Source organism: Panthera uncia, chromosome D4, assembly GCF_023721935.1.
Source record: "Panthera uncia isolate 11264 chromosome D4, Puncia_PCG_1.0, whole genome shotgun sequence".
Classification (NCBI taxonomy): Eukaryota; Metazoa; Chordata; class Mammalia; order Carnivora; family Felidae; genus Panthera; species Panthera uncia.
The window spans coordinates 49,414,488-49,428,475 of NC_064807.1; the positions used below are offsets into that span (position 1 = coordinate 49,414,488).

Here is a 13,988-nt window from a genome sequence, read left to right on the forward strand (position 1 = left end):
TTTCAAAGACAGTTTATTCAAAATTCTCCACCTAGGAGAAAAGATATATAACAATGTTTACACATGCTTTAATAACTTAGTTCACTGTACAACTTGCATTCCATGTAACAGTACAATAAACCAGCAAAAGAAAATAATCGGTCAGCACTCTTTAATAATCAATCACATAAGAAGCACTGAGTAAGGGGTACAATAAGGTGGTATCTGTAAATTCTTTCATGAGTGCACCACAGAGCACCAGTCATCTCATTCGGTTTGTGTCTAAAAATCAAGATGTCTACACTCTTCTTATTAGTGATGTGAAAGGTAATTAGGACCTTTCAGAACATAACATGTTAGTTTTGGTTCCATTTGGTGAGCAATGGCAGAGGGGCTCTGTCACTTTTATCCCTTTCTTATAAATACTTTTCCCTTTTGTGTAACTTCCACAGTTTTAAATAAAAATAATTTTTATGCTTGTATATACTATTATGTCAAAACGGTTCTAGCAAAGAATTATATTAATCAGTTTACAGCTAGCACAATGGTCCAAAGACATTAAGGAAACAAAAGAAATTGACCACTTAGTTCCGCCAAAGTAGCACCTAGTAAAATAGCACATCAATAAAGTTTCTCCTGTTTTCCTCACATGATGCAGAGGCAAATAGACCTGGCAATAACCTCAAAAGTAAGGGAAGAAATTTGAGAAGGAAAAGGACAAGATATTGTTCTCTGTTCCTGTAAAAGGATCTTACTAGTTAGTATATTCTCCATTACATTTCATAATCTTGGAGTTACAACTGCCAAATGAGGGTAAGACTACGCAGGAGGAAAACAAGATAAAAATGGCTGACTAGTGTAATCTGAACTTCTTCCAAGTAATTATATTTTCCAAGAAAAAAAAAAGGCACAGGAGGTACACATTTCAATTTGGCTCAAAAATAATAAAAATTAATTTAAATAGTTTGCAATAACTACTAAAACATAAAATCCAATTTCCTCTATTGTCTTTGACAGAGCTCAACACACACACACACACACACACACACACACACACACACAAATACCCTGCCTGGTTTACCATAATCCGGACTATACATACTGCGTGATATTTCTACACAGACTGAACCCTAAGGACTACCCAGTCTACAAAGGAGGATCTAATAATTAATTTGAATTAAACATCTGCTTGATCAATACATTCTTTCTAATACTTAACCTATGTTCCAACTAAGTTCCTTTTGTGGAACTGAAATGATTCAGATGCTCTAACTTTCAGCTGATTATAAAAGTATTACAGTAATCTTACATACCAAGGAATACCAAGAGATGAAAAGTCAACTAGTATTATATCTGTGAAAAGTAACTCAGATTTCACTTTGATACATGTAAACCATGAATTGTAAATTTCAAAAACAGTAGTTGTGGTCAAGTTCATATCTTATTATTGTATCTTTAAAAGATAGCAGGAACATTTACTCTAACTGTAAACATAAGTCTGTATCTCAAGACAGCACACCTAGGAAAAGATGCATCCATTGTAACAATGCACCGGACATCCCTTGACAGACTTGTGACAAGTGTAGTGTAACTAACTTTAACTGCATTGCCAAGTAGGAGTCTGGGACATGACCCAAGGGAATGATGTTTCCCACACCACTGAGCTACTTCAGCGGCAATCATCACGGTGACAAAATATATTTAATAAGTTACACATTTAAAAAGTCATTAGAACATCTCGTTCTTGTACACTAGTATAGAAAGGTCTTCCAAAGATAAATGAGTGGAGGCCTGGTTTAATTTTCTCAGCTAGAGCCATTATTATGTTAAGGTCGCCCTCTGCTGTTAAATCAAGGTCTATCTTCAGGTTCCGAAGAGACTTAAAGGGCTTTTTCCCCTTCTGCCTATAAATAATGAAGAAAAAACCTTTTTACATATAAATACATAAAAATATATAGAAAACGTCCAAAAGGAACAAAACAAAGCACAATGCACAAAGGTTTTTATTCCATATAGCTTTACTTACGTATCATCTTCTATATACTTTATTAGCGTCAAGGCTTTTCTGTGAAGGACGAGTAGAAACTGTGCCAGGAAAGTACTCCTGAGAGATAAACCAGGCTTCAAATGAAAGACCTACAGGAAAATCAAACATTTTAATAAATAATTTGCTCCAAATCTTCTTATACAGCATATTTCTATCACAGTGTTGACAACGTCTGGCAGCTAACACACATTAGAGCAGCTCTCCACAACCATTCCTACTGATGCCCCTAACAGACAGGAAGTACTGAATTTAGAGGCGATCATGTTTTTCTGAAGTTTTCTATTTTATCTTTGAAAATGGACTCTAATTTTGCATTTTACCTCAAATATATATCCCTATTTACTTTATTAAGAATCATGATGTAATGTGCGTCCTGATGTGTACTTAACTTTTTCTGCCCATATCTCCAAATAAAATCCAAGCTCTCAGAAGTTGAGCCACGCTTATAGGCTAGGGTTTTGAGGTCTTCTTCTCTCTCTCTCCTCTTGGGGTGTTGAGGGTACATGTGTAATGATAGAATGATTTTATTCAGCGTGAGAAGCATGGAATTCATTGCATGATTGTGAATTATCTCTGAACTTTGCAATATGTCACAGACCACACAGATCTGGTTCCAAAATTTTGAGTTAACTTAAGGACCTCATTATTTCAAAGCTACTTCTATGACCCTGTTCCTGGCCTGATCCCCAGAATGATATTATGACACAGCTCTGTTATATTAGGAAATAAGTCCCATGTAATCTATAATTTTCTTAAAATGTTAATTAAGCAGATTATTTTTGAAAAGAATAAGACAATAAAGATGTTATTATTTCAGTAGAAGTATACAAGTTTTAAAGATATTTTGGCCCAATTAAGGCAAATAAAAACCATTCTCCCCTCCCCAAAAGAAAACACCTGGAGTTATATGTTAGTGGTTGGAATTAAAACATTTATTATTATTAACTGGGGAATACTGCATCTTTAGTTGTTAATATACAGCCCATGGCCATTAACAATTCAAAAGAAAAATCATGTAGACACTTTGGAAAGACATGAGACACTACGAAAAGATAGTAACTTAATTCTATGATGATATATATAGAGAGAGAGAGCGAGAGAGAGCGCATGCGCACAGGCAATGTAGTATATATTAAAAAAGATAATATGTCATACTATTCATTTTGACAATCTTAGGTTTAACATTTACCTGATCCAGGAAGGCTTTTACTAGAGTGTCTCTGTGTAAGACATCTTGAAAAATATTCCTACAAAGAAAACAGCCCAAATGTTGAAATGTCTGTATAACGCTACTTTCCCAAATCCCTCGCTCCAGTCAAATTAATTCTTAGAAATGGAATATTACATATAAACATATTTATAAAAATTAGATGTATATATTTGGAGATATAAAATACATATTCATTTTAACTCAAGGATACACTTGTATATTACTGGAGTTTGTCAAGACAGTATGTAATTATTTTTCTCTTAAAGATATAAGCAGTCCCAAGGGCATGTAAGTACCTATCAATCTATTTTTGTACCCTCACCTTATAAAAAAAATTTGAGAGCCTCAGAGAATTAATAAATACCAATTCCTGCCATGTCAAAAAAATAAAAGCAACAAAAATAAACACATATTACTACCATCAAAACCCAAAATAAAATAAAAGGTTAACCTTATAATAACTTATAATAAGCTGTTCAGGAAGAAAAAGGTAAAAGGGTGAACACTAAGAAACATTCAAATGGGATTAATGAACATCTTGACCACTGAGTTGCATCAACAAACCTACCATCAGGCAAGTAACAAGAACCAATTACTTAGGAAAGTATAAGCTACTTGGTAATGATCGGAGTAAGAAACTAAGACGTTAACTCACACTTGAGATAATGTGCACACTTGAGATAGTGTATATCTAACATACCATAAGGTAAGCAATTTTTAACTGAAAATGGTAGGGATCATCATCGAACTGACAAGACTGGCAAAGAGGTGTGTATGCATAAATAAATAGGAAAGTACCTAAAATTTCCTAGTTAAGGAGATGGGTATACCAAATTACAGAAGAAGGAAATTCAGAAGGAAAAAAAAAAATCAGCATTTCATGATTACTGGCTGTGCAACTGGTGTCCAATTTGGTAGTAACAGTACCCCTTTTCTGGCTTTGGAGAGAGAATAAGGCTAAATTATTTAAGTCTAGTGTTCTGAATATACTATTTCACTGATTGTCTCAGTAATAAGTAAATCAGATGAAGCAAGTGTTAAAAAAGAATATTTCTAGTGACTGATTTTTCACGTAGTGGCAGTGAGTGTAACTATTTTTAAGAGTGTAACTATTTTTAATAGGGGCGCCTGGGTGGCTCAGTCGGTTGAGCGTCCAACTTCGGCTCAGGTCATGATCTCACAGTCTGAGTTCAAGACCCGCGTCGGGCTTGTGCCGACAGCTCGGAGCCTGTCTCAAAAAAGTAAATAAACGTTAAAAAAATAAAAATTAAAAAAAAAGAATTAAAATTAAAAATATCTTAAAATGAAATAATATTATTTAAAGAAAACTAAAAAATACAGTATCTGTAACATATAAAAGTTAATACACAATCTAATGGTAGAAAATATCATTTTGGGCCCATTTGATGCTCAGAAAATTTACTTAGAGTTGTAAACAAATTTTAAAAATTCATGACACTATGGTTTTTTATTTTATCACCAACAAAAATAAGACTAGATGGCTAATCAACATCTGTCAAATCAGTGAAGCATTCAAACATAACTGGCTAAAATGAGTAAGAAATGTTAAAAGCATACATACACTTTCTCTAAAAAAATAAAAATAAAAATATAGGTGGTAAATCCATCCTAAAGTTCACTAAATTCCCCAAAAAGGATATCTGAAGTAACAAAAAAAAAAAAAAAAAAAAACAACAAAAACCCAAAAAAAACCAAAACAGAAAAAATACTAAACACTTTAGTTAAGAAGAAAATGCTTGAAAGCACAGACTAATTTTGAGAATTACTACACGTGTACCAAAATTACCAATACTTGAAAACATAGTCATCACCTGGAATTCCGATTTTGACCAATTCATTTTCCTTCTTTTTTCTTTTGAAAGTTTATTTTATTTATTTTGGAAGAGACAGAGTGAATGAGCAGGGCTGGGGCCTGCTGAAGAGAGGCCTGAAGGGAGGGAGAGAGAGAATCCCAAGCAGGCTCTGTGCTGTCAGTGCAGAGCCGGATGCGGGGTTCCATCTCACAAACCGTGAGATCATGACCTGGGTCAAAACCAAAAGTCGGACCCTTGACGGATGGAGTCACCCATGTGCCCCTTGACCAATTCATTTTCTAAACCAATTCTCTTAAAACTTTCTAAGGAACCAACAAGATCGGTGCACGCACAGCTGAGAAAAGATGGGTCCTAATGATGTCATCTTTTAGAGACACGTGAGGCTGGGGATCCCTTGGACATGGGTGCTCCTTTTCTCTGCTTTTGTCACCATCTTCTGTGTGACTACTGGTGCTCCACATGTCCCCTATCTCAGCTCAAAATCTTTCTTAGAAACACAGGACAGAGTTGCATGCTCCAATTTTACTGCTGCTTTGTACACTCAGAACTGGATTATCACAGTTAACATATATTGAGCACATTATATATGCCAGGTACTTTACACTGATTAAAGAGAACCATTATACTATACTCCATTTCTTTTCCTGATGTAGAACTTAAGTATTTTCTTGGGGTTTATAATACAAATTTATAATTTTTTCTCTCATTAGGTCCACTTTCAACATTTTATCACTACTTTTCCTTTTTTTATTTAGTGATCACACTTTATGGTAAAAAATGAGTAACACAATATGAAATGCAAATAAAAGAATGCTCTGTAAATGTATTTTTGTAGTTCTACTGTATTTTATATTCACATATCAAGAAAAAAAGACTTAGAATTACTTCTTTAGTTAAGTTAAAATGCCTTCTAATGAGTCTTATACACTAGACTAATAAGCAATGCCAAGGGTTGGGGCTATCTGGTTGGTCACTATTTTTTTTAAATATTTATTTTGAGAGAGAAAGAGAGAGTGTGAGCAGGATGAAGCAGAGAGAGAATCCCAAGCAGGTCCTGTGCTGTCAGTGCATAATGCAACAGGGCTCAATCCCATGAACTGTGAGATCATGACCTGAGCCAAAATCAAGAATCGGACGCTTAACTGACTGAGCCACAAAGGTGCCCCCAGTTGGTCACTACCAGCCTTAGCACCTATTACGGTTCCTAGGGCCTCAATATATATTTGTTAAATAAATACTTAAATACTTAAAAAAATTTTTTTTTGTTTATTTTTGAGAGAGACAGACTATGAGAGGGGGAGGGGCAGAGAGAGAGGGAGGCACAGAATCTGAAGCAGGCTCCAGGCTCTGAGCTGTCAGCACAGATCATGACCTGAGCCGAAGTTGGACGCTTAACCCACTGAGCCACCCAGGTGCCTTTAAATATTTACTTTTAAGGACTAATCTAATCTCTCTATGCAAAACATAATTACATTAAGAAAAACAGACATTTAAGAAAAAAGGTATGACTAACCAAATTTTTCTTCAAGCATAATTCTCTTAGTAATAGTTCATTCCTTTCAAATACACACTTGATTTTACTCATAAAAGATACAACTGCACAATACTGTTTAACAATAACATTATTACGTACAAATCAGGAGTGAAGCTTTCGTCTGTATAGATGATTGTATCCTGAGCCATGTCTTCTTCTGACGTGGCTCTCCAGAATGCTGTCAGCTCAGATCTCATGTATCTGCGCTGATTGTAAATATGCTCGTGACATGGTGGCATCTGCTTGACAGTGTTGACGTCCACATCTATGTGTGTGGTGGGATAGGGAGCGTACATGACTTGCCGGAACGGGAGCACAAAGCTTCCGGTTGAATCCTGTCATAATGAAAAGAAAATTCATTGTCTTATATGTCAAAAGACACGAAGAATTATTTTTTAACCAGAAAAACTGGCTTTAACAGATCCATCGTATACAAAGTTTTAGTGATGTGTGCACTAAAGCACTGGCTGAAATAGTGAACACTAGAAAACAAGTAAGCATCCAAAAAGAGAACTGATTAAACAAAAAATGGCTTATTATTTAGCTACTAAAAATGAATTTGCAGAACAACTGAAGTTATCAATTTGTGTTGATACAGAAAGATATTCACAACATATTATGGAAAAAGGAGGTTAAAATATGCAGGGATAGGGACAGGGAACTATGTAAAAGATACATACAGAAGAAAAAAAGACCAGAAAGATAGATGCCAAATATTAACGGTGGTTATACATTGGATTATGAGAGTATGGGTAACTTTTTATTTTGTTCTTGATTATTCCTAATGTTCTTTTAAATCTCAATGAATATATAATTTTTGTAAGTAAAAAAATGTACTTCTTTCCAAGTATTGTCAGTTGGGTAGTCAACTGCCATGTAACAAATATCTGTGTATGAAACACTGGTATATGTTATGAATACAATATAGAGGCTACTTTCAATTTTTCACTCTTATAATGCTATAATAAACACTTTCATAAGTAAATCTTTCTTCTTATACAACTGCTTCCCTAAGATTTCCAGAAATATAGATAGTAAGCTAAGTCTTTGAACATTTTTATTTTTTATTTTAGAGACCAAGAGAGAGGGAGAGTGCCTGCACACATGCATGCACTTGAGTGGGGGAGGGGGGAGAGGAAGGGGGAGAGAGACAGAGACAGAGACAGAATCTTAAGCAGGATCCATGCTCAGTGTGGAACTGTATGCAGGGCTTAATCCCACAACCCTCAGATCATGATCTGAGCTGAAATCAAGAGTCAGACACTCAACTGACTAAGCCATCCAGGCACCCCAATTTTTGAACATCTTTAAGGCTCTTGACAATGTTAAAATATTTCTGAAAGGCTTAACAATTTATACTTATATGGAAAACTCTTAACAAATATTTTTCATTAGATTATAGTTTCAAGTTTTCCTCTATGCATCTGGTATAGGTCCCTTTTAGGGATAAAATTACATAACTAAATGAGAGGGTACTAAGAAAATAAAAGTACTAAGTACCTTATCATGCCTTTGATAAAAAGAAGTTCTAATTTTCAGACTTGTAAAATTCAAATTGGAAATAGTTACATCCCTTAAGTAGTTTCTGTATTATTCTGAGCTCAAAGCATGCACACTGTTAAAAATGCAAAAGCTGAATATAATTTTTATTTGCCACAACTTTTAATATGTTTTGTTTCATTTTGCTATGCATAGATCCTCAAGAAAGCATTCGCTATGAGAATCACATAACCATTAGGAAATCTACCTTCTCCCATCTTTTGACTGTAATTGAAACATCAATGATAGTTTCAATAAAATGAATAAACTGTCTTCCCTGTAATTATTGAAAACAATTTCTAATTTACATTTATCTGCCTTGCTCCTTGAAAAGCAGATTCAAGGGGCGCCTGGGTGGCTCGGTCGGTTATGCGGCCGACTTCGGCTCAGGTCATGATCTCGCGGTCCGTGAGTTCGAGCCCCGCGTCGGGCTCTGTGCTGACTGCTCAGAGCCTGGAGCCTGTTTCAGATTCTCTGTCTCCCTCTCTCTCTGCCCCTCCCCTGTTCATGCTCTGTCTCTCTCTGTCTCAAAAATAAATAAACGTTAAAAAAAAAAAAAAAAAAAATTAAAAAAAAAAAGAAAAGCAGATTCAAGCAGTCAGAGAAAGACAAGTACCATATGATTTCACCCGTCTAAGAATTTAAGAAACAAAACAAATGAACAAAAACTATAGAGAACAAACTTATGGTTATTAGAAGGGGATGGGAGGATGGGTAAAACAGGTGATGGGGATTAAGAGTACACCTATCACGATGAACATGAATGTACAGAATTACTGGAACACTGTATTATACACCTGAAACGAATATAATGCTGTATGTTAACCATACTGGAATTAAAAAGAAAAAGAAAATAAATAAAAGAAAAATGTAAAATAATTTAAAATTACCTACATGTGAAAATATATATGCATTGTTCAAATCCTATACACAATTTTGAAGACAGGAAGCAGCTTTAAATTTTTTTTCAATAAATGAATACAGTACATAAAAAATGCTAACACAAAAATTCAAATCCTTTTCAGAAAAAAAAGTAACTATTTTAGATGTGCAATCTGATTCAACCACATATATTTTTTTTAATGTTTTATTTATTTTTGAGAGAGAGACAGAGTGCAAGCGGGGAAGGAGCAGAGAGAGAGAGAGAGACACAGAATCCGAAGCAGACTCCAGGCTCTGAGCTGTCAGCACAGAGCCCGACGCACGGGGCTCGAACGCAGGAACCACGAGAACAGGACCTGAGCTGAAGTCAGATGCTTATCCGACTGAGCCACCCAGGCGCCCCAGATTCAACCGCATATTAAAAAACAAATAATCCTGGAGCCAGACAGGCAGCTATAGGAAACCAAACAGACACACACACAAAAAGATACTCTAAGCTGTTTCACTCATACTAATTATAAATCTGTAAGATATATACTCTGTGCTCAGACTTGTGCATAATAGTCAGCTCCTTGGCATACAAACATGAGATGCACCACATGCTAATATTCACAGTGTATTTATACAGAATGTCAAAAATGATTTTAAAAAATTGCTTTCACATGTGACAAATAGAAACTATACCTTTAGCAGGCCTTGTACAAAGAGCCCTGACTCGTATTTAAATGATGATTCTGCTTCACATAATCTGGAACATTTTCTCTCTGCTGGAGTCAGAAAAAGGCATAATGTTCTCACTATCTGTAAAAGAAAATATTTTAGCATTAAAATAGGAAATTAAAAGGCCACTGGTCTGCTTATGAAAGAAATCTGAAAAGAAACTTCAACCATTACTGTCGATAAAATACATCCTAAGAAAAAAGTTTTCCTTAGTCACCTGGAGTAGTCCATGGGACATAACAGTTGTTGCCTAAAATAGGAATCCTGTGGTCAAGTAAGTTTGGCAAATGGTGGTAAATGTATGGTATCTCAAAACCTTTAGCATTGGAATATATATTGACTTTCCAGGTGTTGATATAATATGCATACTTTATCCAACTCTTTGACCATGGAACTTTTATATTTCAGTAAGAACTAATGACTTAATATAATTATTAATTCTACCTCCACCCAGCAGCAAGTATTTTTCAAATGAAAATAAACAATTTTGGATAAGAAAACTAAATGCAGTTGAATTAGGCAGAATTATGGCTTCGGTTGAACAGTTCGACATATGAAATCTCATTATAATGAATATCAGGAGTGTCCAAATCCTTCAACAGAATGAGAATTAATTCTATCAAATTTGATTTAAAATAAGCAAAACTTTGGTTGGGGTTTAGAAATCTAGGATTCTAACAGGATTTGATCTATAGCTCTATTAGGAAAAGTAAAAAGCCATGTAAGTATGTTGGAATTCAGACTATATTCAGAGTTTTTAGATTAAAGTACTAGCTTTCAATATAGAGTGATGGCATCCCTTTTCTCAAATTAAAAAGATAAAAGAGAAGTGATCATGCCAGAAGAGGATGTGGAATGAAAAAAATGTTTTAAAATACACAGGGCCCCAACCACAGAGCCTCTCTCCTTCCAGAAAGCTACTGGGAAGTCCTTCTGTGACCCTGAAGGCTCTGGGTGACACAGAGGGAAAGTTACCTTCTTGGGGTAACAGATGTAATAATAAATCACTAGACCAGCATAACAACAGAGATGCATTAACCTTTCACAAATGGATGTATGGAAAAATATAATTTTGGTAAATTAAGGGTCATGCAAGCATACAGGGTAGGTAACTTGAGAAAAAAATTACAAATATTATTTGTCAAGGAAATAATTATTGCTAACATATTTCCTATATAAAACATAAAAAGAGAAGTCAGGTTTGCTTAAACTGATAGATATGTGCAATTTCTCTCTTTCTAGTTAACAGTCAGTGAAGTAAAGTACAAAATCCCTTAGTTTAGTGCCTAACGTTTGGAAAAGTAAGGCACTACTTTTGATGAATTAACTTCATTAATTAATGAATTAACTTCATTAATTCTTTAGTAACTCATAGAGCACTGAAGGAAGTGGTCACAGACGTTACTGAGTAAAACATAATTTCCACTGACCACTGAACAGCGATAGGTCCCTAAAAGAAACAGATTTAGGAGGAAAATAATGTAAGAAATCAAAATGAATAATTAGATAACATTTCTTTGGAATTAGTATCACAAGTACATGGTTATCTTCATACTTATTAAGTGACATCAGAAAATAGAAGACAAATTTTTTAAAAAATACCTTATTTTAATGAAATTCTCAAAACCATTTATACAATACTGAGAACTGTATCATATTTATGAATATTATTAATGAATTATCAAAATGAAACTGATAAATGATTTCCTATTTAAGCAGTTTACTTCGACTTACTTCTGCACAGGGTGTCACAGTAATTTTGCTTGACTACAACCTAACTTTTAAATCACAATCCATGATATGTTAGCAGTATTAAGAAGTGAGATTATGTGCTGGATTATAAGATAAATTACCTTATTTACTTTTTCTGCACTGCTACCTACTACGACTGAACAGCCACAGGTCTGCAGGTGTGAGCTAATGGCACTGCAAGGTGGAGAAAAAAGACGAAAAACATTGGCTGTAAAGCAATTTCACAAACTAAACAAAAAAAGGGCATGCGAACTTCAAGTAACAGACTAGCTTTACATGATGAATGACAAACTGTAAGTAAAATGCCACCTTTTATTTCCACGGTACTTTACCTTTTTTCCACAGGCCTTTCACACAGATCCTCCCATTTGAACTTAAAACCCAGTTAGTAAAATATCACCATTTTATAATGAAAGAAACTGAGGTGTTGAGAGGTTAAGTGATTTACTTAAAGTCAAATGGGATTAAAAACAAGGATATGAACGGCTGACAGTGAGTGGAAGGGGGACTAAAGTCCTTCTGATTCATACTATGTAAAGCTTCCGGGTTCAAAACACTCACACCTCCGAGTTTCCATCATGAACCTAAAGGAAAAGACTACGGACATAAAAGCAAATACTTTATCCTGTCACTTCTCATCAAAAACAAAATAAAACTTCACGATAATCTGCAATCATAAAGAATCACTGAGGTAGAAGATGAGATTCTAAGTGCAGAGAGCGCACTTAGGAGAGGGATAAATGTTGGCTGATATTACTGTCATTAACAGTCATTAACATTTTCCTTAGAAGAGACAAAAGTAGAAAATGTTAGCCATTAGCTCTTGCGTGCTTATACGTTCCGGGTGCTGTTTTAAGGGCTTGGTATGATTTATCTCACTCAATTCTTACAACAATCCTATTAAGTAGGTACTACTATTATTCCCATTTTACAGATGAGGAGATGGGGGCACAGAGGCTTCAGGTATCTTGCCCCAGTTTACACACAGCAATAACCCAGGAAGTCTGGTTTTAGAGCCCACACTCTTAAGTACTAAAATCTACTATAAGATGGAAAGGATAAGTAAAAATAACAAATAATTTTCTTTTCTAGGCCTAAACAACTTAAATGCATCCACAATGCAATTCAATTTGTAAGGGTTCTGTGATACTGTGATTTTAAGAAATACGTATTTGTTTTTTATCCACATTTCCTGGCTCACAGCTCCCATAACACTTAGAATTTCCTAAGTGCAGGAAAAGATAAAGATGCCTTTTGTTATGTTAATGGAGCGACTTTTGGAAAACATCTAAGGATGGGGGCTGATTGCCAATGGAGCCAACCACTAAAGATTAGAACTTTCAGTCCCTCCCGCTGACTTCTGGGTAGGGGAGAGGGGATGGAAGTTATCACCAACGGCCAATGATTTGATCAACCATGCCTATGTAACAAAGCCTCCATGAAAACCCAAAAGGAAGGGATTTGGAGAGCTTCTGGGTTGGTGAACACGTGGAGATCTGGGGAAAGATGTGTGCTCAGAGATGCTATGGAAGCTCTTCACCCTTTCCCCAAACCTTATCCTATGCATCTCTTCCATATAGATGTTCATCTGTATGTTAGATTCTATCCTTTACAATAAACCAGTAATCCAGTAAATAAAATGTTTCTCTGAGTTCTGTGAGCTGCTCCAGTAAATTAATGGAACACAAGGAGAGAGTCATAGGATTTATAGCCAGTTGGTGAGAAGAACAGGTAACATCCTGGACTTGTCACTGATGTCTGAAGTCCACGGATGGGTGGTTGGGATCTCTAATATCTAGCCAGTCAGAAGCACAGGTGAAAACTTGGGCTTGTGACTAGTGTCTGGAGGGTAGGTGGGACACAGTCTTGTGGGATTGAACCCTTAATCTGGGGAATCTGACATTATCTCTAGGCAGAAAGTGCCAGAAATGAATTAAATCGTAGGACCCACTTGGTATCTAAAGCATTGTTTGTTGGTGTGAGGAACCCCACCAACATTAGAAATGGGTCTAAGAACCCCTTTTGTTCTTAGTTTCAGATTTAATGAGAAGTAAAACAAGAAACCAGAACCAACAAGATTTTCTGTCTGGGCACTATGGAAACTCGGCTTCTTTCAGTATTAAAAAGAGTAACATCAAATATATCACAGACATGTAACAAATGAAAAAATAACACAAAGCTAAGTAATAGTTCAAATATGAACCAATGTTCCTAGAATAGTTTGGGTAGCTATTCTATTACTTTCTTCCTTCCAAATCATGTCATTGGTGAGCATAAGATTTCTATGTCCTTTATCCACCTTTTATGAAGGAAACAAAATTCTTACTTGAGAAGGAAGCCTTCATGACAACTGTCACCAATGTCATCATCATTGAGAACTGTATCAGCTATCTAAAATGTACCACAAAAAAAAGAAGTTATTCTGGTTATAATACGGCAGTGAAATAACACTCTCAAGTCTCAGTTCAACAGAAAACATTGCCCTCATTT

General features: G+C 35.3%; 1 protein-coding gene across 8 annotated transcripts in view; it reads right to left on the bottom strand.

Annotated features, from left to right (window-relative positions):
* The window catches only part of C9orf72 (C9orf72-SMCR8 complex subunit), a 27,312-nt gene continuing 13,324 nt past the window's right edge, over positions 1 to 13,988 (bottom strand). For all 8 annotated transcript variants that reach the window (XM_049624571.1, XM_049624568.1, XM_049624582.1 and 5 more), the window contains 7 exons: positions 13,825 to 13,889; positions 11,600 to 11,672; positions 9,711 to 9,827; positions 6,705 to 6,940; positions 3,216 to 3,273; positions 2,006 to 2,115; positions 1 to 1,883 (listed from right to left, as the gene is read on the bottom strand). In XM_049624571.1, coding sequence (XP_049480528.1) covers positions 1,697 to 1,883; positions 2,006 to 2,115; positions 3,216 to 3,273; positions 6,705 to 6,940; positions 9,711 to 9,827; positions 11,600 to 11,672; positions 13,825 to 13,889 — 846 coding nt within the window. In that variant the 3' untranslated portion in view covers positions 1 to 1,696. The remainder of the gene's footprint in view (positions 1,884 to 2,005; positions 2,116 to 3,215; positions 3,274 to 6,704; positions 6,941 to 9,710; positions 9,828 to 11,599; positions 11,673 to 13,824; positions 13,890 to 13,988) is intronic.